This window comes from Odocoileus virginianus, chromosome 5 (genome assembly GCF_023699985.2).
Source record: "Odocoileus virginianus isolate 20LAN1187 ecotype Illinois chromosome 5, Ovbor_1.2, whole genome shotgun sequence".
Classification (NCBI taxonomy): Eukaryota; Metazoa; Chordata; class Mammalia; order Artiodactyla; family Cervidae; genus Odocoileus; species Odocoileus virginianus.
The window spans coordinates 48,143,820-48,170,916 of record NC_069678.1 but is presented as its reverse complement, the minus strand read 5'-3'; the positions used below and the strand labels follow the sequence as shown (position 1 = coordinate 48,170,916).

The following is a 27,097-nucleotide window of genomic DNA, read 5'->3' as shown; positions in this document are numbered from 1 at the left end:
TGTGATTTCATACAACCATTTGGATATGATGCTACGGACAGGAAGAAAAAAATGGAAGAATACATACCAGGTAGTTAAAATAAATGGCCTAGTAGAGAGTGTAAGTGGGGATGGGAGGATAGGAATAAGTGCGCAGAGAAAGGGCAGCAAAGAGAAAAGAAAAATACTTCATCTTAAAACATATCAAATACACACTTCAAATTGCATATGCATGTAGAAAATACATGTTTAAAAAGTATGTCACACTCCTCCATACCCAAAAGAACATAATTGTAAACAGGGATATTATCCTTGCACTGTATGAGTCTATAGCTATGAGACAGTGGAATATGCTCTAGACTGAGAGGCAGAAACTTGGGTAAGAATCCAACCACTTAGACTTCCTATCTGAGAACATCTGAACAAGTTCCTTAGAGTTTCCATGGGGAAGCAGAAGGAGCCATGACTTTCAGTTTAAATGCTAAATTTGCAATTTCCTAGCTGTGTGACTGAACACTTTTCACATTGAAAAATGATGACAAAATTGCATATGTTACTGTAAGAATTAAATGAGATGTGAAATTTAACAAACTGAAATAAAATTTCAGGAAAAACTCCATTCTTCCCCTTTCTATGCCATTTCTGGGTTAATTCTCTTATATCTGTAGTCTAAAACTTGAAGGCTTTAAGTTTGAACACAGTAATATCTTAACAACCCCTATTAAGTGCTAACTTATTCTGTACACCTTGCTAGTGCTATAGTTGTAGTGACTGGGGAAATTAATAAGAACTAAATTAATTAATCTGAGAGGCCTCATATAGAATGTGCATGGAAGAAGACATTCTAGGTAGCAGAAAAATCTGAACAACAGGTTATCTTTCTGGATCAATACTAACTCAATAATGCATGCTCTCCTCAAAGGTTTCATGATGGAAAAATTAGAGAACAATCTTGATACAGAGAAAAAGCTCACATTTTATATCATTAAAGGAGGATGTAATAGCTTTAAATATATGGAAAATTAAGAAGTGCAGGGTTATTGTTTAACTTGGGGGGCACTGAATTAAAAAGGGCTGGAAAAAATGATGCCATCATCAAAGGAGTATATATAGTTTGTTGGTTATGCCTAGCATGAAGATTGTAAAGTATTTGCTTATAGACTTTCTCATAGATTTTTTTGTTATGCTGTGTGTAAATATATATTTCCCTGATCACAGTGTAATCAATCAACAGATTTTTTTTATTAGGGGATTGTAGTGTCTGCTTAATAGTTAAATTTTTACTCAGTCAGGGCTTTTATCTTATACTTCTTTGGTGTCCATTCATTTCATTTTTTGAGGCACATCTTAAAGCATTAATTTCTTTCACTGAATCCCCTGAAATACTATAAACCTTCTATCCCCATTTGCTAATAAAGATTTTGCAAATTAATATTAATTCATGAATTTGTGATATATTTTAGAGGTTGAAGAGATTTAAATCTCAAATCCTAGTATTTATTCCTCTCACCATCAAGTGAAAAAGTGGTGTGTGTGTGTGCATGTATTTGTGTGTATGTGTGTGTCTTTAGCCGCTCAGCTGTGTCTGACTCTTTGCAACCCTTTGGACTGTAGCCTGCCAGGCTCCTCTGTCCATGGGATTTTTCAGGCAAGAATACTGGAGTAGTTTGTCATTTCCTCCTCCAGGAGATCTTCTGGACCCAGGGATCAAACCTGCATTGGGATCCCTGGGTGGATCCCAGGCAGATTCTTTACCCACTGGGCCATCAGGGAGCCCAAAGAATTGATACATGAGGAATAACTGCCAAATGGAAAACAAAGCATTACTTAGTCATTTGGCAAGCTTCTTACAAATTCCCAAAGATCTTCCCTGGAAAAACAGTTGAAGCCATATTGTGAACTTAAGGCTACACTGGTAGCCTAATTCCTCTGCCTGTTCACCAATTTGAGATTGCTGGGCATTGTTTTCCACCTAATGACATTTAGAGATAGGCATGGAGGGCTTTACCTGAGAAAGCTGGCTCATCCAATGGGCTTCCAAAATGGGATAGGTAAAGCAAAACAGCCAAAGCCAGACTGTTTGGAGGGTCCAGACTCTTGTCCCACCAACCACGTAGTCACAAAACAGAAGAAAGCTGTACCATTGCTTCATGAAGCAAAAAAGAGAAGGTGCCTTAATGGAAGAACAAAACTTGGTATAATGAATATCTTGAGCTTGGACTAAATAACTGCAATACAACGTGATAAATGTTAAAATAGGTAAGTGGTAGATAGAGTAGTGCCACAAAGGTGGAAGTGATAAATTCCTTGTGTGAACCCAGAAAGGCCTCATAGAGAAAGACACATGAGAGATAAGCAGATGTTTGTCAGAATGATGATGATAACAATGAGGAAGCTCCAGGAATTTGGGATTTGGTAAACTATAGAAAGTCTTGGGAAAAAACTGAAGAAACTCACAGGGCAAATGTGAAAACCAGGGAGGCAAGCTGTCTTTATCTCACAGACTTTGAGTGGTTTTAAAGTTTTTTTTTATGTTAATTAAGTGGGTGGTGTGTGGGAATCTGGAGGCATGGGTGATGTCCATAACATGGGGCAGTGTCACTCTGGGATGCAGGTGAGCCCTCTGACAGCAGGTCACCCTGGGTCTTGCTGAGGCCTCAGGAGACAGGGCTTCACTGCAAGTCCAAAGTGTGTTGCCAGCAGTTGTATGTACTTTTGTATATCCTTTGTATGTCCTTTTGAATTCAGCATCTTAACACTTTCCTGTCATTGTAATGTTCATGTTTGTATTTTAAAAACTGAGCACAGTGAAAAACTTTTTTGAATCCTTTTTAGTTTGAATTATAAAAACAAGGGGAAAATGCTATGAGGCATTTAATGCAATAAACATACATGTATACATGTGCACACACCCACTTAAAAAAAAGAGATCCTTACCTATCTAATAAAAAGGTAAGTAAGCAGATATGAAATCTCCTGCTAAAGAAGAGAGGCTTCATCCAGTGATGTCTATGAGAGGGGTGATGAAAACAAGATACAGAATTTAAGGTTTTTCTAATGATATAAATACTCACTTAGCTCTAAAGATGTCATCACATACATATTTCCATATTAGCTTGCTATAGTTGCTTTGAAAAATTATGAAAATTATTAACAAACTGTGACAAATTATCAACAAACTTGGTGGCTTAAAATAATATACATTTATTATTTTCTTTTTATTTGATTCACAAGCAGCACATTTATTCCTAGGATATAAACAAAAAAAAACCCAATGTAGACCTTCACTTTTGTTTTCCTGTTTCATAGCCTCTCTGAATTATATCTGCTCTTGACTGATGATAATGTCCTCAGTAAACCAAGCACTTGTGACAATGGATGTTGTTGAGTGGCATTTATTGTTTTACAGTTCTGGAGATTAGAAGTTGGAATTGAGTTTCTCTAGGCTAAAATGAAGGTTCACCAGGACTGGCTCCCTTCTAGAAGGTCTAGGGGAGAGTCCATGTTCTTGCCTTTTGCAGCTTATAGGCTGCCTACCTCCATATTGTGGCTCCTGGACTGCTTGTATTTCCAACATCAGCAATGTGTGGCTGAGCATGACTCATGTTGCATTGCTTTGACTGGCTCCCTCTTCTGCTTCCATCTTTCATTTATAGGGAACCTTGTAATTACATGGGGCCCACTTGGATAATCCAGGATAATTTCCCCATGCCAAGGTTAGCTGATAAGCTGTTAGCTGGTTAATTAACCTAACATATTCATGTATTCTAAAGATTCAGATGTGGGCATTTTGGGAGGACCATTATTCTGCCCACCACACATAAATTGTATACACTGATTGAACTGATTACTTTTTCAGTATCGTATTCCAATAGCACTGTCCTACAGTGATAACTATAATGATAATAGAGCTGACTCATTGGAAAAGACCCAGATGCTGGGAAAGATTGAGGGCAGGAGGAGAAGGGGACGACAGAGGATGAGATGGTTGGATGGCATCATCTACTCAATGGATATGGGTTTGGGTGGACTCCGGGAGTTGGTGATGGATAGGGAGGCCTGGCGTGCTGCGGTTCATGAGGTCTCAAAGAGTCGGACACGACTGAGCGACTGAACTGAACTGTATAGGCTAACCATATAAGAGATCAAAAGATCAAATAAAAAGTTATTATCACAGATCTTCTAAAAATGTTTGAGACATTGGGAGGTAGCTTATCTTTCTTGACAAATGACTCAGCCAAGCAGTAGAAGGATTCATTTAGATAACATTTTATTTGCTAGAGCAAGATTTGACAGACTTCATTTTAACAGCTGGAGAAATTAAGTTAAAATCACAACATTTGGTGTATTGGCATACTTTTACAGGTAAGTGCAGAACAATTGCATATATTTTGAAATAAAATCCCTGCTTCTATATTTTAATTTGAAGATTGGAAGGTAGAAGACTTATATTTTAGGAGATATGTTTTACTAGTGGAAAACTGTCAGAAAATATATTCTCTGTGGAAGTTTATACAGTTCTCAGTGATCTCTTTGTTATAAATAACATTTTTAATGTGTACTTTTCTGAACAGAAAAAAATAGCAATTCACTTTATGAATACTTTCATATTTACAGTGCCCTTTTAAAAATAGTAAGTTAAAAGGGAATATTGCAATGTGAACTATAATATTTCTAAAATTAAAAAAAATAACTCAAATATATGAGTCTAATGAGATGTAGTATTTTTCACTGCACTGAAATGTTATGGAATTGAATACTTCAGGTTTATATACATGATTTTTACATTTACAGGCATGAACAATATTCTATTTTGACACATTTATGTACTTCTGAATAAGCATTTGAAGTCACAATCTGTGAAATAAGTACAGAAAGAGCATATACTTCATTCTAATATTAACGTAAAAACAGAACAGAAATGTTTAGTTTTTTCTTTTGTGAAGTTTTGTGTTTTCTATAGGGATAGAAAATTGATGTAAAAAGTGCAAGTCTAAGTTGTTTTAGTAAAACTTTAAGTTCAGAACAACTCATAGAATTGTAAGATGTGTTTATTCAATTCTCATCTAGTTTACTAAACAACAAGTCTGCTCAAAAATCTCACTGTTATAACAATCACTCTCTTTTTACTGTTTCATATTCTACCCCTTCATTCTCTTATGTTCCACTTTCTGTAACAGAGCTCATTACCAAGGTGATAGAGGACTAGTTTCAAAGGCAACACAAGTCACAAAAATATCAAGCCAGCGGTTTCCTTCAGGACATTCATACATTTTTTGTGTTAGAAAGAAAATCTTTGCTTGGGTGCAGTGCTATAATTCTGAAAAACTAATTACTTTCCAAATATCTGCAATACTGTTTTCGACATACATAGCTAAGTAAGTCATGTAGAAAAGCTTACTATAGCTATATGGTACATAATTTTATCTTGTATTATCTACAGTTTCTACACAGTAAACAGAAAAATGGATTTAAAATATTTGATTACCTAGTAATTAATAATTGGACAATCTGTTTGAATCATTTTTATACATTGGCCATCTGCAGTTGGGTATTTTTATTTCTGCATAACAATATTATCCATAGTTCTGTTTACCTCAAACATCCGAAACAACAAGGGACATTTTTGAATAATCTGTAATATTCTTCTTGGATCTAAAAAAAAAGAAAAAAAATAAAGTAAAAAATGTGAAACATAATTGCAACAATCACATCAAATTATTTTCAAATCACATTAACCTTATATTTGGTTTTATAAATTACTGTTGCTTTCCGATTATCTGTCAGAATACACTCAAGTGAATATAAGATATATTATTTATATTCCTACTAGCAAGTTTTTAAAAGCACATTTTGCTATGAACAATATGTGTCCTGATTATTCCAATGCTAAGATGTACTGCATTTAGGCAATAAAGGCACAAGTCATAAATTTATTAGAATGAGGATTTTTATCAATTTGCTAACTGATGCGACATACCTATACAAGAAGGTTGACGAGGATAGCAGATTATTTACCTTTCTAGATAAGATACACAAGAATAAGAAGATGAACATCCCCTGGAATGCATTGCTGATGGTGAAGAGATACGCTGTCACCACCGATGCGTGCACAACGTGGAGAACGCCAAAGATCCAGGTGGTGCCAAGGAGGAACAGGAGGGCAAGAGCTCCTCGGGCACAAGACCTGGAAGAAATGTGCAGTGTTCCAGCTGAGAAAGCTATGAAGACGTAACACACCCTCAAATCCCTTCAACTTTGTAGGAAGTTGGAAATACCCAGAAATCTTTGGTAAAGACCAACAGAATTTTGAAACTGATAAACTCTGCCATAGTTACATGGGACAGGCTTGGGTATACTAGTGCACTGTGGCTGGGACACGTGTCCAAATTCAAGGCAGCATTATTAAAATCTGGTAGTTTTTGAGAAATTTCCTTAATCTTAAAATATGCTCATCTGGTATGCTACAGTGTGTATGCTTTGATTTCAAAACGAATGTTGCAGGAACTTCTGGAGCTAAGACATATAGCTGTTAAGAAGTATTCTCCCTAAAAACCTTGAAAAATATACCATGTGGATTTAGGTCAGCACATAGGCAGGACATCAAAGGAAGCTTCTGCTTTCCTTTTAGGTTCAGTAGAGAAGAACATGTAAGATATAAAACAACATTTTTTGGGGGGGCAGTTTGCAATACAGTTACTTCAAAGTAAATTCATGTTAGAATGCTGATTTCTTAAAAAAAAAAAAAAAGAAACCATAGGAACATACTCTCTTAAAGTATTTTCAACTTACCACCTCTGAGTTTTGGTAAAACAACATTCAATCCTGCTCACTGAGGACACTGCCTTGAAAATGAGGCAACTGATGCTTATTTTCTCATTCATTCTTAGTGCAATCATTCTTTACTGCAGAAGATATTTTTTGCAGTGTACCACAGAAAATGAGTCATTTTCAACTTTATTAAAGCCAGCAACCTACATGTTACTATGAATGGTGAGGAGTAAAAGAAAGTAATCAAACATTTGCTAAATTCTAACTATAAATCTTGTGCAAGATATTGAAACTACAGAAGTGTTCCCAAGCGACCCAAACCTCAGTTGTTTCTAATTCCCTACAGTACACTTCAGTTTTTCCTGAACAAACCACTTTCAAAGACTCAATAAATCAGTTTTAAAGGGCAGGAGGTGAGGAAAAATCAGGGCAGCATGCAAACTAGGAATATAAGAAAGAAACAGCTACTAAGTCTGAGAACTGCTTTGCAGAAGCAGATCCTAAGGCCGACTTTTGTCTTAAAATATAGTCATTATCTTTTTTTTCCCCAAAGGGGAGTATGTTCAAAAAAGATTACTTATCATTTGATCTGTGGTGATTACAGGCTTATTAAATATATTAAGTGCTATTTAGCAGTAACTATTTTAAATATGATGGGAGAAAGTGTGAAAAAATAATTTAAAAACTGCCTTCCAAAAATTACTTGCACTTTAAGTTACGAAAGCTTTGAATTGCTAAAGAAAATACAGTCGAAGAAATACTTACCTTATGTTCTCATAGCAACTAACTTCTCGTTTCAACTCCGCAGTGTGACGAAAAACTTTGTATATGATAACTCCAAATGCCAAGAGATTAAACTGAGAAAATAATTTCAAGAGATAATTTTCATAACAAACTAGATACATATAAATGAAATAAACACATGGCAAATATGTAAAATAAATAGAAACCAGCAAACCATGGCATTTTTATATATATTAAGAAGTACAAATCCTCTGGTAGACGTATGCAAACAAAGAGGTGCTTGATCTTTACAATACCACTGAAAATTGTCAGTACAAATTGCAGTAGTACAATTCGCCAGATTGAATTAAGCACCTGTTCAAGAATTTCTTCAGATGTTATAATCATGTCTACAGATTGATGAATATCATCTTCTGCCAATAATATGGTTAATATACATACTGAGATAAATTTTGGTTTGAAAAATTTAATGATCAAATTTTTGTTCATTAAATTATGTGCTATTTCTTTGAAAAGAAGTTTTAGTGATAATTCTGTCAATCCTTTGAAAATTTTAACTGGAAAAGAGAATTTGAAAGGAAATTAGAAAAAAACACTCAAGTTCTATCACTATAGAAAGTTTGAATAAATTTTGTTTTGTATGGTTCATCTATCTATCTCTCTTAATAATATGCTGAGATTTAATTTTCCTAAATTTAACCTCATAAATTTTCAAAATGAATGCTTCAATGAAATATATGTTTGTTTGAAGACATACATTTTATTGATAAATATTTATATTCTATTACCTATATTCCAGAGTATGGGTTATACAGAATGCACAGAATTTTTACCCCTTCTAAAATGACTTTATTATGAAAATTTTCCATTTCTTTTTTTCCTTTTCTTGTATTCTTAAGAGATTTGTAAGCCATATTTACAGTGTCAGGGGATTAATTGAGGGATATATTTTAAATGTATGTTTATTTTAACAAAAGCATGTTAATAATTTAAAATATTAAAATTATTAAAAAATTTTGTAGATTAATCTTCTATTGAATATATTTCATTAACACAAACAGATTTTTCAAAAAACACTTTTATAACAGCAGTAGCAAACTGCAGTATTTTAATTTTTGGCTAATTCTTATACTAGGATTTCAGAAACTTATAGAAAAATTATGTTTTTTCTTCCATATTCTAAAAATTTTACATAGCTTTTGAAAATGATAGAGGTTTCCCCAAAGGCTCAGCGGTAAAGAATCTGCCTGCAATGCAGGAGCCACAGGTTCGATCCCTGCAGGAACCACAGGAAGATCCCCTAGAGGAGGAAATGGCAACCCACTCCAGTATTCTTGTCCGGAAAAATCTAATGGACAGAGGAGATGGCAGGGTACAGTCCGAAGGGTCAGGAAGAGTAGGACAAAACTGAGCAACTGAGCACACACACACAGCACTGAAAATGGTATTTATTAGTTACTGTTACAAAAGCAGTATAAAATAATAGACCAGATAATTTCACATTGTCATGTCTCCATGGAGAGGCTCTTGAGAGAAACTCTTAAGAGGAATAAGGATCTAGTCCCTTCTCCTGCTTCCAAGTATTTATTGCTTCTAATTATACGATTAACAAATTCTTATTAAGTAAGGAGTCCATACAAAGAAAAGAATTCAGCAATTGTAGAGGAGAGATAAAATATATTTAAATTGATTTAGTTGACAAGTTTCACTCTGTTACATGCTCAAACAACTAAATTAAATGACAATAATATTTAATTTCATAAATAGTCTTTGCTACTTATGAAAGAGAGATGCTTAGTATTTTCTAGATTTCTATAGCTACAGCTTCTTTAAAAAAATTTGGGCACAGTTGTACTTAATTTTATAAATATTTTTTAAATAAGAAAAAGTATTAAAATTTGGTTAGTATAAATAATATACTCAAAACATTATTGATTTGAAATCTTCAGAGAATTTTATGAGGTATTTATATTGGACTTATCTCAACAACAAAAAAAAAGAGTTGTAAGATAAAATAACATTAAATTTTAAAATGATTGTTCACTGATGCATAAATTTTCCAAGTTAGTGGTTAACATAATCTTTATTAGAGTTTCTTAAAATTCTAATTTTGATAAAACACATTGAAAAAGTTGCTCTTATGGTTTCTCAGAAATGCATATACATTTTGGATATGCTTTTACATCATACGCTAAAATAGTGAAGAATAAAATGGAACATTCTCTATGGGTGATCTAGTTCTGGAAAGTACATGTTTTCTACATAAAAGGGAAAATATTTACACACTTATAAAATAGATGCTGCTATAGAAACAGGAGACTGATTCTTAGTCCATAAACTTATATTTTCCAAATTATAAGATAAAACAGCTTAAAGCATTTTTATCAAAAAAGTGTTACGGTTTTATTCAATGAAAACAATCAGAAATACATTGTATCATCCACATTTGATGACAATACCAGTTGCTCAGTGGTAAAAAATCTGCCTGCCAATATAGGAGAAACCGGAGATGTAGTTTCAATCCCTGGGTTGGAAAGATTCCCTGCAGGAGGAAATGACAACCCACTCCAGTGTTCTTGCCTGGGAAATCCCATGGAGAGAGGATCCTGGCGGGCTACAGTCCATGGGGTCTCAAAAGAGTAGGACACAACTTAGCAACTAATCAACAATGCAAGTATATGGAGCATTTTATTTGCATGTATTCGAAACATCTTATAAAGGGCCCACTAAGTGTCTGATATACTGGTGAGTGCTGGGTACATTTAGCATTTAAACCAGAACTTGATCAGAAATGAGGGAGAAAGGCATTTTATGAGGGAAAATGTCATTTTCAAAAAGCCATGAGACTTAAAAAGAGTCAAGAATGCAGTATGTCTTTAAGGAAAACAAAGGGAAGAGTAGCAGGAAGCAAGATAGAAAGAGATAGAGTACTTAGATTTTATCTTAAATGCAAAGGCTTTTTTATTCTTTCACTCAAGAATCACTTATGCACTACAGTCCCTTTCCAAAAGAAACTTGCAGTAAAATGCGGGAGATGGCCAGTCAACAGGCATGTACAATACTATTCAGGAAGTGCCATGCAGTTGTTTGCAGAGAAGAGAAGGACACAAGATGACGCTCTAACGAATGATTTCTAGGCCAGTCTTGAGTGACCAAAGGAGTACAACACAGAGAAAACAAGTGACTTGTTTGGATCTCAGTCGATGGACCTTCTACAGACACTTACTCGCTCAGACTCAGTGGATTCAGATAATGTCCTTAGGGTCTGTCTGACTTTTTCACTTGGAAATCCAATGGACATGATGAATTAAAATGTCAAAAATTAAACTACTATTCTTCTCCTAAAGAATCTATTTTTGCTGTAAACTTTTCCAACTTTTATCTCATTTTCTAGCAGTAATCAAGTTTATTAATCAACAAACCTTTCATCTTTACCTTCAAAACATATTTGGAATATGACCAGCACATAACGTCTTTACATTTCCTTCCTGGAAGAGGACACCATCATGCCTCTCCTGGGCTAAAGCTTCCTAATTGGTCTCCCTGCTTGCATTCTTGCCCTCCTACAGTCTTTTCTCATTACAGCAGAAAGACTGACCTGTTAAAATGTAAGTCAGATCATTTCTTTAGTCTGAACCCTCCAATGGCTTCCTATTTGAGTTAAACCTGAAAATCTCCCAATAGTCTACAAGATCTGAAATGATATATTTCTTCCTTCAAGTTCTACTTCTCTCTGCTTTGATCAGTTCACTCCACTCACACTGGGTTCTCTGTTCTTCCTCCAGCACATAAAGCATGCCTTCAGGTCACTGGCCTTGCAGGACCCTTAGATATCCCCTTAGCTCATTACCTCACCACCTCTGGTTAATGCTAGTTACCTACCTACAGACTCCCAGGGTAGCTTTGTGAAAAACTGAAACCCAAATGATAAAATCAGATCTGAGTTCAACTGCATGGAAATGCAGAGCATGATGGTATTTTTTTCTGTTTGGACAGTGCAAATTCTGTATGTCGACATGTTCTTCCCTGGCTTTCTTCAGTAGGAAACTGACAGAAACTTTCCTTAACTAAACTATAGTCAAGTTTCTCTGAGCCCTCTTCTTATTCAGGCCTTGACCCTGGGCTTCAGTGCCATTTTTGCAGTGTCTGGTTTTAGCAGGAATTCTGTTGAGTCAGCTTACAGAGGATTTCCCCCTCCCCCCACGATATGTGATCACTTTCAACGTCTAATCAAATTTTTCATCTCCCATCATTGATATCTGATCATCCTGGCCTGCCATTCAGCAAGAAACCTCTTAAAATAAGTTTAGCAAGAATTCTCCCTACACTTGATGTCTAGTAATTTTCCATCCACACCCCCCACACATAACCTGTTCTTAGGCTGTAAATCCCTGGTTGTTCTTATAGTATTCAGAGTTGTTCTTAATCCCTTCTATTTCGATAGTTTTGGCACCTATCACAATAGTCCTGAATGAAGCCTTACTTACCATTTTAACAAGTGTCAGAATATCTTTTTCCTTGATAAAACTTAAAGCCAAATCCCAGGTCATATTATAATTTTTAGCAAATTTGGGATAACTGGTGAAACCTACATTTACTCCTTTTACACTGCCTCATTCTTTTTATTCAAAAATATATAAGCTACTTTAAATTCTTTTTCTATTAGAGTTAAGAATTAGTATCACCTAAAGGCACAGGACTTTAATTACTAAGAGGTGAAAATTAAGTTGAAACTCTATGCATTTTACGTGGTCCAGAAAAGTATCTTCTGGGAGGGAATATTTTGTTAAATAAGCATGAACAGTGTGAGATGTGATAAAAACAAAACTCAGATCAAGATTATGTAGAATTAAAAAAAAAACCATTTCTAATAACAAGAAATAGTTTGCAAATATTCCAGAAGTAATTATTTTAAAATTGATAGAGAAATGTCTATATTTTAGATTAAATAATTAGAAAGATACTATTAACACTGTCAACAATAACAAGCTTGAATGCTTCGTTAAAGCTTTAAAATATAATGTGTTGTTCTTAGTTGTTCAGTTGTGTCTGACTCTGCGACCCCATGGACTGTAGCCTGCCAGGCTCCTCTGTCCATGGGGATTCTCCAGGCAAGGATACTGGAGTGGGTTTCCATGCCCTCCTCCAGGAGATCTTCTCAACTCAGGGATGGAACCCAGGTCTCCCACATTGCAGGTAGATTCTTTACCATCTGAGCATCAGGCAAGTCTTTAGAATATAATAGAAATAATTACTATAAACCTTAATTAGGAAAATAGACCCTTTAAAATGATTCACACTTTTGCTCATTACTGTTTACCTATGTGTGCTGATTTTAAGAGCTGTTGTTCGTTTATTATTTATCTCTAATGATAACATCACAAAAGCAAAGGGGCTAATTAATGACTTGCAAATTAACAGTCATTCATTATCATTTGTCTTAATTTTTAAAATACAGTTTTAACTTATCAACCAGGAGCCCACAATACTTTTCTAGGAATAAACAAAACAAGGACACTATGTGGCAAATATAATAAGAACTCTGAAATTCACTGTGGTACTTTAGAATACAGAGTACAGAAGAGAATAAAAATAGTTGTGGAAAAAAGATCTTTCAAATAATTTCCTTTGTTTCATCTTAAGTGATATTTATCTATATGGATATCTGTTTCTTCACTTCATTGATACGTGCAATTACTTTAAAGTTTGGCACACATACTCTGATGTTTGACAGAAAGCATTACAATTTTTTAAGTGGATTAGGTTTTTTTTTAACTAGAAATTTAAATAGATGGGTTGGTGAGAGAGCAGCTGCTAATTCTTAAAGATTAAGCCTAACAGGGTACATTCAAACCAAGAGCTTCAAACTCAGACTTCAAAATGAAGCATCCCAATCAGTCATTTTTTTTCCTTTCTTAGTCTTTTTCTCAATAATTGATGAAGCCATCTATGGCTGATGTCAGATCTCACCAGAAAAAATGAGAAAATTTCTCTTACAGCACTTTTAGTCCCATGCTTTAATTTTTCACATATATCAAATGTTATCTGGTTCATTTAAGAATGTGTCATGATCACAACTATAATATCCTTTCAAATAGTTTTATTACCTTTAAATTAACTGGCCTAGAACAGAACTGCTTTTGCCATGGACGAAAGGTGGATTTTACTGGCTTACCAAGAGGCTATAAAAAAAGAAGACCCATTCTCAATTCTTGGGCCACGCAGAGATGACTGAGTAGTTCTTAATTTAAGCTTTAAAATGAAAAGATAATCTATTAATAATAAAAAAAAATCTACTAGCTAGATTGGAATTAAGTGCTGAGAATTTGATCTTCTGATTTTCTTTTAAAAAAATACTTGGAACTGCTCTTTTACATGCTTTGCAGGGGGGTGGTTTAGTTGCTAATTCATGTCCAACTCTTGCAACCTCATGGACTGTAGCCTGTCAGGCTCCTCTGTCCATGGGATTCTCTAGGCAAGAATACTGGAGTTGGTTGCCATTTCCTTCTACAGGGTATCTTCCCGATCCAGGAATCAAACCCAGGTCTCTGGTATTGCAGGCAGACTCTTTACTGACTGAGCTACGAGGGAAGCTCAGGCCTTAATTAAGCCTTAGTTTACATGCCTTAGTTACAGGATATTCACATAGCATTGGGTTATATGATAAGTGGAATAATATGTCCCCTCCAAAAAAAAATCTACACCCTAACATCTGGAACCCTGTGAGTACAGCAAAAGGGATTTTATAAATAGAATTAAGGTTATAGACTTTAGGATAAGAAAGTTATCCTGGATCAAAAAGGGCTCAATGTCAATATGTGAGCCCTTAATGAAAGAGGAAGGCAAAAGAGATTCAGCAGAGAGATGCTGAAGAAGGCAGGAGAGATGAGGGAGAAGTGAAGGTCAGAAAACAGAGAACCAAGCGGGCCATGAGGCAAGAAATGTGGGAGCCTGCATACATGGAGTCTGACATCTGTCCAAAAGCCAGCAATCAAACCATCTGCATAAGCACAGAAATAAACTCTCCCCCAGACTTCCCAGAATGGCTTTTGCGTTGTTTTTAGCCTAGTGAGTCTCTGAGCAGAGGAGTCAGTTGAGCCTCGCTGTGTGTAGACCTCTGGCCTCCCCTACTGTGAATTCACAGATTTGTGGCCACTAAATTTGTAATAATTTGTTATTACAGCATTAGTAAAACACCCTGTGTTAGTTGACTATCACTGATTACCTTGGTATAGATATTAAACCCCACATAGTTACAGTATTTCTTATTTTTAAAATAAAAAATTTAAATCCAGCTTAAAACAAATGCTAATGTATCAATAACTCATATTTATTATTGATGTTGTAGATAGTTGGTGGGTAGTCAATTATATGAAAACATTTACTATTTGTGAAATCTGCTTCTGTGTTTCCTAAAGTAAAAAGATCAAGCCAAGTTATAACTTGTAAATGACTTCCTTTCCAGCAAATCATAAATGCAGTCTATACTTTCAAGTACTTGTCACATTTTCTTCATTATAACATTAATACCTACCTTTATAGGTCTTTCTCATAGTGTTGCCAGATTAGTAAATAAAAATATTGGATGACAGTTAAATTTGAAATTCAGATAAATGACAATGTTATTTTTTAGTGTAAGTGTATTCCATACAACATTGAGAACATACTTAAAAAATAATTTGTTGTTTATGTGAAAGTCAAAGCACATGAGCATTCTGTGGTTTGTATGACAATTCTGATTTCATAGCTTTCAAATCATTCTCTCATCTTATCTTTTTTATAATCTGAGGACACTGACTTCATCATAGAAAACCCCAAGGACATTATCCTCTTAATGCAGGCTGATCTATAATTGTTTGAAAAGAGATCTCAAACGAAAAGGGGGTGAATTTTCAGATACTGCAACCATTGTGGAACCTGAACATGTGTGAATGTACTGAGACTGATAAAATACCCTGAAGGTATATAGTGGCTGAAAGCACATTTAAAAGGTTTGAGCCCAGTAAAGAATACACCCAGACTTGGCACAACTCCGCCTGGAAATGCCAAGATCTGCAAGATGAAGCTGTGCCAGGAAGCAACTGATTGGGCTGCTGCTGCTGCTAAGTTGCTTCAGTCGTGTCCGACTCTGTGCGACCCCATGGACTGCAGCCCACCAGGCTCCTTCGTCCATGGGATTTTCCAGGCAAGAGTACTGGAGTGGGGTGCCATTGCCTTCTCCGACTGATTGGCCTAACACCTGTTAAAAACCTTTCTCTAATAAAGCAATAGTTATAAGACAAGTTGAACCCTGGGACCTTTAGTGCAGTATGCACATGAACACACCTCTCCTCAAGCAACAAAATACAAAGAAACTATATGGGACTAAAATTAAGTGTGGCCGATTCTGGACAAAAGATACACAGAGACCAACAAACTCAACTACCACTTTTAAAGAACCTGGAGCAAAAGCAGGGCTCAAGAGCAAAAGCAGGGCACTGCACGTGCCCCCTGCACACACCACCACCTAAGTGGTGGGCAAGCCACCCTGAACACCTCCCTACCCTCACCCATGGATGGGACAAGCTAATGCCCTCAGGGAGCAGGCAAGCAAGGGGAGCTGTTTGTTCTCGCCCCTCCTGCTGCGGCAGGGTCTCCAATAAAGCTTTGTCTGAATTTCTTGTCTGGTCTGTGATCAATTTCTGTGATCATTTTCTTTGAAAATGAAATTTTCAAAGTTTAGATGGTAAATTGCATTAGTATAAAGGAAACACAGAAATTGTTTTGCCACTGAGTTTGTTGATATTGTATTAGAACTGTGGAGTGGACTAACTTTTCCCCTACATATAGCCTCATGACACTGCTAGAAAGCATTTCTTTCCCAGCATCACAAGCCTCATCTTTTTTTTTTTAATATTCCCTAGGCTTAGTGTTGAGCAGCTTTGGGAATATCTAGCATGTCTTCTCCTGAGGCTAATGCCTGGCACGTGAGACAGTAGACTAATGAGAAATGGGAGTGTAGTTTATAAGTACAGGAAAAGAATATTCAGTAATCTGAAAAAACTGAAACATTTGAAAGAATCTGAAAATACAATATATTTAAGTAGGTTTTAAATATCCTAAAAGGAGAATATCTCTCATAGACTATTCTGGTATATTAACAGTATATTAATGGACATGAACTTGAGCAAACTCTGGCAGATAGCGGAGGACAGGGAAGCCAGGCCTGCTGAAGTTCATAGGGTCACAAAGAGTTGGACATGACTTAGCAACTGAACAACATTAACAATATTCCTGATACTTGACTAATCTCTTAAGGTTTACACTTTAAAACATAGCAAATACTCTCCCAACAGGGCTTTACTTCTTGGGTATACAACTGGATGAATAATTGTTCTACCATTTTTCATATACTCAATATCTAAAATAGAGACTCAAATCAATAAAAAAAACATAATACTAATATTTATTGTTTTCTATGTGCCAGACACACTATTCTCAGTGTTCTCTATTTATTCATTTATTTAACCCTCACATGAACTTTATAGGATAAGTATTCTCATTCCTCTTAATATTATCATTACAGAGAGTCCCTCATTTTTGATGGTTTGGTTTAAGATTTCTCGACTTTACAGTGGTGGGAAAGTGATATGCATTAAGTAGAAACTGTATTTCAGGTTTTGAATTTTGATTTTTCCCAGTCATGTTATATGTGACATTGTACTCTTTTGATGCTGGGTGGTGGCAGTGAGCCTCAGCTTCCAGTCAGCCCCATGGTCACCAGGGTAAACAGCCAGGACATTGACAAATACCTGCATCCATACACCACTCTGTTTTTCTCATTCAGTATTCAAGAAATTACATGAGATATTCAATACTTTCTTACACAACAGGCTTTGTGTTAAAAGATTTGCCCAACTTTAGGCTAATATAATAGTTCTGAGCATGTTTAAGGTAGGCTAGGCTTAGCTATGATGTTCGTAAAGTTAGCTGTCTGTATTAGATGTATTTCTACATGCATCTAATACATAGGGTTTAGTTGAGCCATAATCCCACTGTAAGTTGAGTAAGATCTGTATCATTACATGTATTTCACATTTATGGCAACACAGGCATAGGGAAGTTAAATAACTGGCTCAAAGTGAAACAGGATGTAGCAGAGTCAAGATTCATACCTAGTAGACAAATTCTACAGTTAATGCTCCTAAGAACTCTGCAAAACTACCAAACTGTAGATGAAGGATAAAGAGAAGTTAAACTGACATCTAAAAGTTCAAGAATTTAACTGTTCAGATGTTTGTTTATTTCTGACTGCTAACAGTAACTTTATTTTAGAAATGGTTAAAAGTGGAAAACATTGATGAGTAGCGACTTGGTTAGCTATTTGACATTACTATTCATTGAACTTAGTAAGTCACCAGTGACACTGAAACAATATAGTGTTTTACGCCAATGAACCCCTAATGGAGACATGCGTTCTTGATCTCTGTGGTCAAGTTTTTCCTGTGCTGCTGAACAACAGAGCTCTATAGCCTTTAGAGTTCAAGTGTGGTTACTGGGTTCATGTCAGTGGTCTTATGTAGAATATAAAAATAATCTATTACTACACAGGAAGAACACATTAGAGTTCCTACTGATATTTTTTTCCAAGGAAAAATCAAAGTTTACTACTTCAAATATAGAGGACGCTGGTGCCATCACTTTTCTACATCACATGGTCACACATCAAATAAAAGCTGTTTGGGGAAAAAAGAAAAAAAAAATATATACACAAGCCATTTCAAGAGAAAAGTGACTGTTACTAAAGATAGAGAAGTCCCCCCCCCCCCCCCACCCCGGCCTCCTCCAACCCTTTGTTATCTTAGTCTCCTGCAGGGTATAGTACGTGTGCCTGCCAGGTAGCTTTCCAGATCATATCACGTAGTTTAATAAAGCAGCCCTGCCAAATGGCTCAGTGGTAAAGAATTTGTCTGCCAATGCAGAAGACCCAAGAGATGTGGATTCGATTCCTGTGTTGGGAAGGTACTCTGGAGAAGAAAATAGCAACCTGCTCCAGTATTCTTGCCTGGAAAATTTCCTGTATAGAGAAGTTTGGCAGGCTAACGTCCATGGGGTTGCAAAGAGGCCAACACGACTCAGTACAGCAATAAAATGAAAAAGTAAGATCTAAAGTATCCAAGTGTACTTTGAATTAAAATCAATACTGATAAGTATACACGAAGAAGAAAGTGACACAACTGACTTTTCTTCCTACTCTTAGACTGAGTTATTTGCCAGACAAGTTGCAAGTCCTCATAAATCGATCAAGTTAAAATCCACAAATAGATTCAAATTCCAGTTCTCGCTTTTATTTATTTAATTCCTTGTATTGCACTTTCCTTGTCTGTAAAATATGGATAATATTAGTACCTATTTCACAGGATTTCATTTATTAAATTACATAATAAAGTACTTGTAATAATGTTCAATATAAATGTTCCAGACAAACATCAATCATCACTAATAGTTATTAAATCATATGGCAAGATGTTCTTTCAAATTGTCTCAAATATCTGAAGTGTCTAACAATAAATAGAGTGTATATTTATTAATAACTGGATAGACATTATTTTGTGTCACAGACTCACTAGATCTGTAAATAGCACCTTAAAATTTCAGAACTTCTATCTGTCAGTCTTCATTTTAGGCAATATCTCTTCAATGTAAAATATAAGATCTTTTTTCCACTTTCAGGATTTTCCTCTAAAATAATATCAGCAAAATGAATACTTGAATAGGTTTAATTAAACAATAAGTTAATTCTTTATTGTTCATCTAAACAATTTATTATTTTTATTAAAACTTCTCTAGAGTAGAATTGAAATTTCAGGGTCAAAAATTTAACTATCTTTAAAATTTTTATAGGAAAGGAAACAGTAACTGTATTTTAAAGCACAATAAATATAAATAATTATTAGATACATTAATATAAGAAGAATATTCTTAATAAATCTAATATGATATTCTGGGATATTTGATGGGAGAGGCTAGTTATCTTTTCTTACATCGCTCTAACATAGAAGAGGGATAAGCAAACTTTTTCTATCAAAGGCCAGACAGTAAATAGTTTAAACTTTGAAGACCATATGTTCTCTGTCACAACTACTCAATCCTTCATACCATTAAAACAGCCTTAAACAATATGAGAACAAATGAATGTGACTATATTGCAAAAAATCTTTATTTATTAAAACAGGCTGTGACATTGCGGGCTTCCCTGGTGGCTCAGATGGTAAAGAATCCGCCTGCAATTCGGAAGACCTGGGTTCCATCCCTAGGTTGGGAAGATCCCCTGGAGGAGGGAATGGTAACTCATTCCAATATTCTTGCCTGGAGAATCCCCATGGATGGAGGGGCCTGCTGGGCCACAGTCCATGGGGTCACAAAGAGTCAGACACGACTGAGCGACTAAGCACAGTGGTTTAGAATAAGATCCATAAAAGTAAGGACTTTTTAATATTTTATTCACTGATGCATTCCCAGGGTATATTACAAAGTCTGACATATATTAATAAAAGATGCTCAACAAACATTTGCTGAATGACTAAGAGGATGAAGGGTGGTATACCGCAATCTCAGGTACCCTTAATGATGTATGTAAAGGAACATTCAACTATTAAATTGACTAAACATTCTTAAATCTAAATTTTGTTTCATCTCATATTCCAGCAATTTTGACAAAACAATATCATTATAAATCTATTGTCTGTAGGTAGATATACCAATGGAAACTGAAACAGTTAGCAAAATGAAATGACCCTCTAGGAATAATTTGGAGAAAAAGTAAAGAAAGAAGTTTCACCTCCTTTATTTTATGAATGGATGCCTCAGGATATATGCAACATTTTGCATCTAATAGAAACCACAGACCCATGGACTTTATGATATGTATCCATTAATCAAACTTGGGCACACAAGCAGGCCACACAAAAGTCTTAATCAACAAGTGTGCAGAATACTGCCTCATTAGGAAAACATCTTCCCACATCCCCTGAGGTAACAGTTAAATAACTGCTCTATTTTATTATGGCTAAAATCCCACAGCAATATATAATCATAAATTAAAAAAATATTTGCATTTCATGTTTTTAACATTTCCATTAGGAATATTTTAATAGCTAGTTTTTCTTGATGTTTAAAAGAATAATTTACTAGTCTCCAAACAGAATTAAAAGGTGAGGAGAGCTAGAAATTTATAAACATGAATGATAAAGTAATCTCTGTGGGTGTAAGTGAAATTCAAGAGCTTATTTTTATGGTTGGTTTCAACTGTAGATGTTTATAAGTCATTGAAAGATGCTAGAAAGGGAACAAAGGTGAAGGAGGAAAACTATATGTGAAAAGTATTTACAACAATTATTCGATTTAATGTGACAATGAAAACTGAATAATGAAATTTCTTTTGTTAAGATATAAGCAAGGAAAAATGTTCTTTGTATGTATTTCCTGTATAAAATGATAGAGGTTATTAACAGTTAAAAATTATACAAACATAGCATCATTCAACTGTTAATTAGCATCTAAGATAGAACTTGAACAATTAAATTAAAAGATATTGCTAAGGTTATCACCAATATATAAGGTAAAAAGAGAAGACATAAGATTGTCCCCCAAATTATTGACACTTATCCAAAATTTTAAAGATTTTTTTTTATCATTTTAATTTCCTTTCTTTCTTTTTACAGTAACTCTGTCTATAGAGTTGGCATCATTATCCTCATGTACATATTAGAAATCCAGGGCATAGAGAGGACACCAAATATGTGCTTTTTAATAATCATACTGCTTTGAAAAACTCTGACATTATTTGGATAGGAACCCATTTTATTCAGTTAAACTGAAAATGCCAATGAAGGTAGATAGACAGATATAGCAATTTGCCTAAGGTGAAAAGAAAGTAAAAAAGAATGAAATAATGCTATTTGCAGCAATATACTAAGCGAAGTAAACCAGAAATTATATGTGGAATCTAAAAAAGATACAAATGAACTTATTTACAAAACAGAAAAAGATACACATTGCAAACAAATTTATGGATAGAGGAGAGATAAATTAGGAGGTTGGGATTAACAAATACACACTACTATATATAAGAAAGATAATCAACAAGGGCCTACTATATAGCACAGGGAACTATTATTTCGTGACAACCTAGAAGGGAAAAGAATCTGAATATATACGTGTGTGTGTGTGTAACTGAATCACTGTGTTGTACACCTGAAACTAACACGGCATGTAAATTAACTATATTTCAATTAAAAAGTGATATAATGAATGCTTCACATGTTCTCTCTTCTGAGACATTCTTTCCAAAATAACTCATTACCATGACGATGATTTCTTTCTTTAAATTTCCTTTGGGGAAAGAATGAACATTTTTGACTAACCACTGTGCTTGGTGCATTATTTATTCATCCAATAGCATTACTGGAGTGTGTGTGTACACAGTTGCTCAGTTGTGTCCGACTCTTTCAACCCTACGGATTATAGCCTTCTTGGAAAACCTCAAGGATATAGTGAAAGAAAGTCCGTAATGTTTCACTCTCAAAGGGCTTAGAGTCTCCTGGAGGAGACAGATCTGAATCAGTTATGAATATGTCATTCAAACTAACATCTTTGTAATTATAAACAGAGGAAAATCTTCAAATATATATGTGTGTGTGTATATATATATATATATACATATATATATATATATATGGCTTCTACATAGGCATAAAACAAAAAGATTTAAAGAGACCAATGAGTCAAGGACAGCTTTCCTCAGAAAGAGTTGTTTGAACTGGTATCTAAAAGGAACTCAGAGGAAGAAGAACAGTCAGAGGAATGCTATGAAGAGTGTTTTAGGGCAGAGGTCCTAGAAGGACAGGCACAAAGAACTGCTGAGAAACTGTAAAGCTGTCAATGTTAGTAAAGCACAAAATCCCGTGGGAGAGATGAGGCTAAGAGGCAGGCGGAGTCCAGAACATGCAGTGCCTCCCAGGGAAAGTGTCCACTTTATTCCTGCTTGCTGGCACCTGGTATTCGTCACCGCTGTTACCAAGTGCTCTGCTCGATGGAGAATTCACTTGGGTCTCACTTGTTTGCATTTGCTGAGATGGCTCATACGGGTCTGGAAAGCTCCAGCTCCTGCCATGGCTCCTGGGGACCACATGAGTCATGTGTGTAGTGACCCTTCTAATTTCAAACATGCCTAAATATGGACAATAACCAGCAACATCCCGCCTCTCTTCCCAGACCCTATCTAGCTAGGATGTAATCATCACCTTTCACTCAAATAGGCTCAGGCACAAGTGGCGAGGGACAGCCACTCCCTTCAGGGGTAGTGGAAGAAGGATTCAAAACATTTATCATTGTGAATCTATTATTATCATTCAAAATGTCTATCAAGCGCATGGTGCTCTATTCCAAATAAGTATAGATACTCTGTAGAAAAAAAAGACTACTTTTGAAAAAAGCTGTTTTATAGGGCCACCAATACAGGAAACTGTTCTGAAATATTTTTATTACCTACTTTTCACTTCAAAAGAGTCCTGACTTTGATGACAAATAACCTAAATAACCTTATCACTGGCTTTCCTTAAGGTGTTAGACTTGACCCCAAGAACAATATGAAGCCAAAAAGATGTAAACAGGGGGTAAAGAAATGTTCTGATTTGCTTTTCCATGATTTTGTGGTGGTGGTTCAGTCACTTAGCTGTGTCAAACTTTGTGACCCCAAGGATGTAGCCTGCCAGGCTCCTCTGTCCATGGGATTTCCCAGGCAAGAATACTGGAATGGTTGGCCATTTCCTTTTCCAGGGGATCTTCCTGACCCAGGGATCGAACCCAGGTCTTTTGCATTGCAGGCAGACTCTTTAGCATCTGAGGTACCATGATGTTACCTGAAGCTTACAGATGTGTTGTCTTTGGGTTGTTCGTGTGTATACATCCACCTGATACACTGTTTCACGAGCAAGATCTTTCTATTTACATATTCTCAGTTCTTGGCACAGCCTTAGCTGGGGCTTCAATACTCGATAAAGTTTTGTGCTATGCTGAAATATTCTAAGTATTGTACCTATTTTTTCCCAGGTTATTTTTTCCTTCCAATACTCCTTGCAGTTTTATTTATTTTTAATACTACATATATTGATAGTTTAAAAAAATCATATAGATTCTTAAAAGAATTCAAAAGAACAAATTATTTTTTATAAAGAAAATAAATCTTCTAATCAGAAGTACGGAATTGAGACTTGCCTGATGATTCAGTGGTTAAGAACCCACCTTCCAATGCAGGGGACATGGGTTTGATCTCTGGTTGGGGAACTAAGATCCCACGTGCCATGGGGCTACGGAGCCCCTGCATGCTTTAGGGCCCTCACTCCAACACTAGGGAAAGCCCACTGTGCCACAATGGAAAAAGATCCCTCAGGCTGCAACTAAGGCCCAACATCAACATCAACAACAACAACGAAGAACCATTAAAAAGAAACAAAAAAGAAGTATGGAATTAAGGACAATAATGGCTGAAAGACTAAACTTACCTTTCAGCTTTTTCAAAATGGGAGAAAATGAAAAAGGAATTTGAGCAATCAGATGTCATACAGGGTACTGAAAATTGCTTACTGATGAATATCAATTAAAAGAAAAGTAAACATCTAAACTATATTCCATATACTGATCTATAGTCTGATATAGTCAGGATTTCAGGTAGGATATTTTGATTAGTTGCTAGATATGCTTGGCAAGTATTTAGAAAAAATAATGTGTAATGGGGGAAGAGACATCTACAGTAGACAAGATTTCTCTCATTTTCAATGAGAGGAAGAGTATTTTGATAACTTCCCTATAAGAATTGAAAGCTTATGAATAATTTTTAGAAGGTTTGCTATTGCTGGGTCTCTAACAACTCACCCTGAAACCATTTGTGGAATCAGGGAGATGGGAAAAAGGTTTTCATGGATCTAACAAAGATCTACTCCCTTCAACCTCTTGGGCAAGGAAAGATGAAAGAATGTGTGACAGGGAAACAGCACAGAATGTAAAATTGGAAACTTGAGTTTGTCTCTACCACTCAGTCACTGGGTGATCTTAAATAAGTTGCTTAAACTCTCTTAAGATTCCACTTATTTAAAATATAGACAAAATGGTCTATACTCAAATGGTCTTACTCAAAGTGTGAATGAAACTCTAATGAAAAAAGGCTGTGCCCTAACACTGAAAGACTTGGGCTCTCTTTTTGAACAGATACCATCAGGAGGCATGTTTTTTTCATCAGAAAGAATTGTAAATGTTCCTTTTTTGAGAAGCCCTGAAACTAGACACAACATTTTTATATGAGAAACAGAAATCAAGACAGAGCCACACAGATAGTCCATTCTCTCAGAATATTTTATATTTTGCAGAGAATACTGAAGGAGACAGAGGGACATGATAAATACTTATAGGGAAGATTAAATATTTTCAGATGTGTAGAATAAGAGCTCAGCAAATGCTAACTAAGACTGATTCAAAGAAAGGCTCACTCTTGTTGCAAGCCAGTGTGGGTAAGGACTCTGTGTTACGCTTAGAGGATGAGCAGAGGCAGAGAATGATCAGAATATGTAGTGTGCTCTTAGCTAAATTTAAGGATTTTTATGTATTCTAATGAGTAGAAGCTTGAAGATTTCATCTGTTAGATACATAAGAATGTACCTAATTTACTTTAGTGTAATCAGTTCTTCCCAAGGAATTAGTACACTTCTTTAAAAAGCTATAAATAGCAGAATCCCCATAGGTATTTATAAATAGATAAGTCAAGATTATAGTTACTAGATCTAGCAAAAAACTAGTAAAACATTATCTCTTATTACATGCTATTACTATCTTAATTTTGATATATTACTGAAGCTTTTGGGAGGATTAACTGAAATGCTAAAAGGGTTTTGTAAAGATTAAGAGATTATATGAATGTAAAGTGAATAATAATTCTAATGACTATCTTGCTGTACTAACATTCTTACTGTTTTCCTCTCACTATTTCATTATGTAATATCCCTCAATGTAAAGCTACATTTATACAAAAACACCAGTGATGAACTTCACCTTGGCTGGTAATTTCTAATTTGGCTTGAGAGACTCAAAGGATTTCTTTTTCAATATTATTTTTGATCTCCAATTTTTATAAAGTTATTCAATTTTTATGAAATTTTCTAGAACAAGTACCTAGTAGATTATCTGCAAAATGTATCTCTGGTAAGACTATAACCCCCATGAATAGGAATACACTGAAAACTACAAATGTATTATTTATGCTGTTCTTTTAGCTCCACTTTTTCTTTTTTAAATTCCAGCTACCTGTTATAAGAAGGTCAGAATAATATTTAAAAAAAAACAGCTAAATGTTATAGGCTCTGAAGTTCTTAACACATAATACAGTGAAATGATAGAATACTGAAGTGCCTTGAACCACAGAGGTCACTAAAAGATGCAGTTAACAAATATGATACCATTAAATTAAAACATATAATTAAAATGTTATCCCCACCATTTAAAATTTACAATGAATAGTGTTTCTAATATAGCTTCGATGGGGTCATCTAAAGGACATTGCCCAAGCTAAGATTTCAATTCCTTTTCTAATATTTATGCCAATTAAAGAAAGCTGCAAATGCACTCCTATAAAAGAAAGTTACAAACCAATGTAGGATAGTAGCTCCCAATCAAGAGAATGAGGAATATGGCCCTCAAAGGACATATTGTTATTTTTGGAGACAGTTTTGTTTGCCATACCTGGCTGGTATGTGGGGCTGGCGCCACTGGCATCCGGTGAGTGGAAGTCAGAGATGCTACTAACCTTCTACAGAGCAAAGGCCCCATAACAAAGACTTGGTCCTAATGTCAATAATGCCACTTACAGAATCCTGGTCTATATATATTCAAACATAGCCATAGGATAACCACAGTAGATAAAACTATACTGGCCTTGGAGTACAGAATGAAGCAGGGCAAAGGCTAATAGAGTTTTGCCAAGGGAAAGCACTTGTCATAGCAAACACCCTCTTCCAACAACACAAGAGAAGACTCTACACATGGACATCACCAGATGGTCAACACCAAAATCAGACTGATTATATTCTTTGCAGCCAAAGATGGAGAAGCTCTATGCAATCAGCAAAAATAAGATCAGGAGCTGACTGTGGCTCAGATCACAAACTCCTTATTGCCAAATTCAGACTTAAATTGAAGAAAGTAGGGAAAACCACTAGACCATTCAGGTATGACCTAAATCAAAACCCTTATGATTATACAGTGGAAGTGAGAAATAGATTTAAGGGACTAGATCTGATAGACAGAGTGCCTGATGAACTATGGATGGAAGTTCGTGACATTGTACAGGAGACAGGTATCAAGAACATCCCCATGGAAAAGAAATGCAAAAAGGCAAAATGGCTATCTGAGTAGGCATTACAAATAGCTGTAAAAAGAAGAGAAGCAAAAAGCAAAGGAGAAAAGGACAGATATTCCCATCTGAATGTAGAGTTCCAAAGAATAGCAAGGAGAGATAAAAAAGCCTTCTTCAGCAATCAATGCAAAGAAGTAGAGGAAAACAACAGGAGAGACT

The 27,097-nt window shown here is 35.4% G+C and overlaps 1 protein-coding gene across 3 annotated transcripts in view; it reads right to left on the bottom strand.

The window, feature by feature from the left end:
- Positions 1-4,232: 4,232 nt before the first annotated feature.
- Positions 4,233-27,097, bottom strand: part of ADGRL4 (adhesion G protein-coupled receptor L4) — a 151,769-nt gene continuing 128,904 nt past the window's right edge. For all 3 annotated transcript variants that reach the window (XM_070467868.1, XM_070467867.1, XM_020889675.2), the window contains 3 exons: positions 7,516-7,607; positions 5,998-6,166; positions 4,233-5,634 (listed from right to left, as the gene is read on the bottom strand). In XM_070467868.1, the coding sequence (XP_070323969.1) occupies positions 5,572-5,634; positions 5,998-6,166; positions 7,516-7,607 (324 nt within the window). In that variant the 3' untranslated portion in view covers positions 4,233-5,571. The remainder of the gene's footprint in view (positions 5,635-5,997; positions 6,167-7,515; positions 7,608-27,097) is intronic.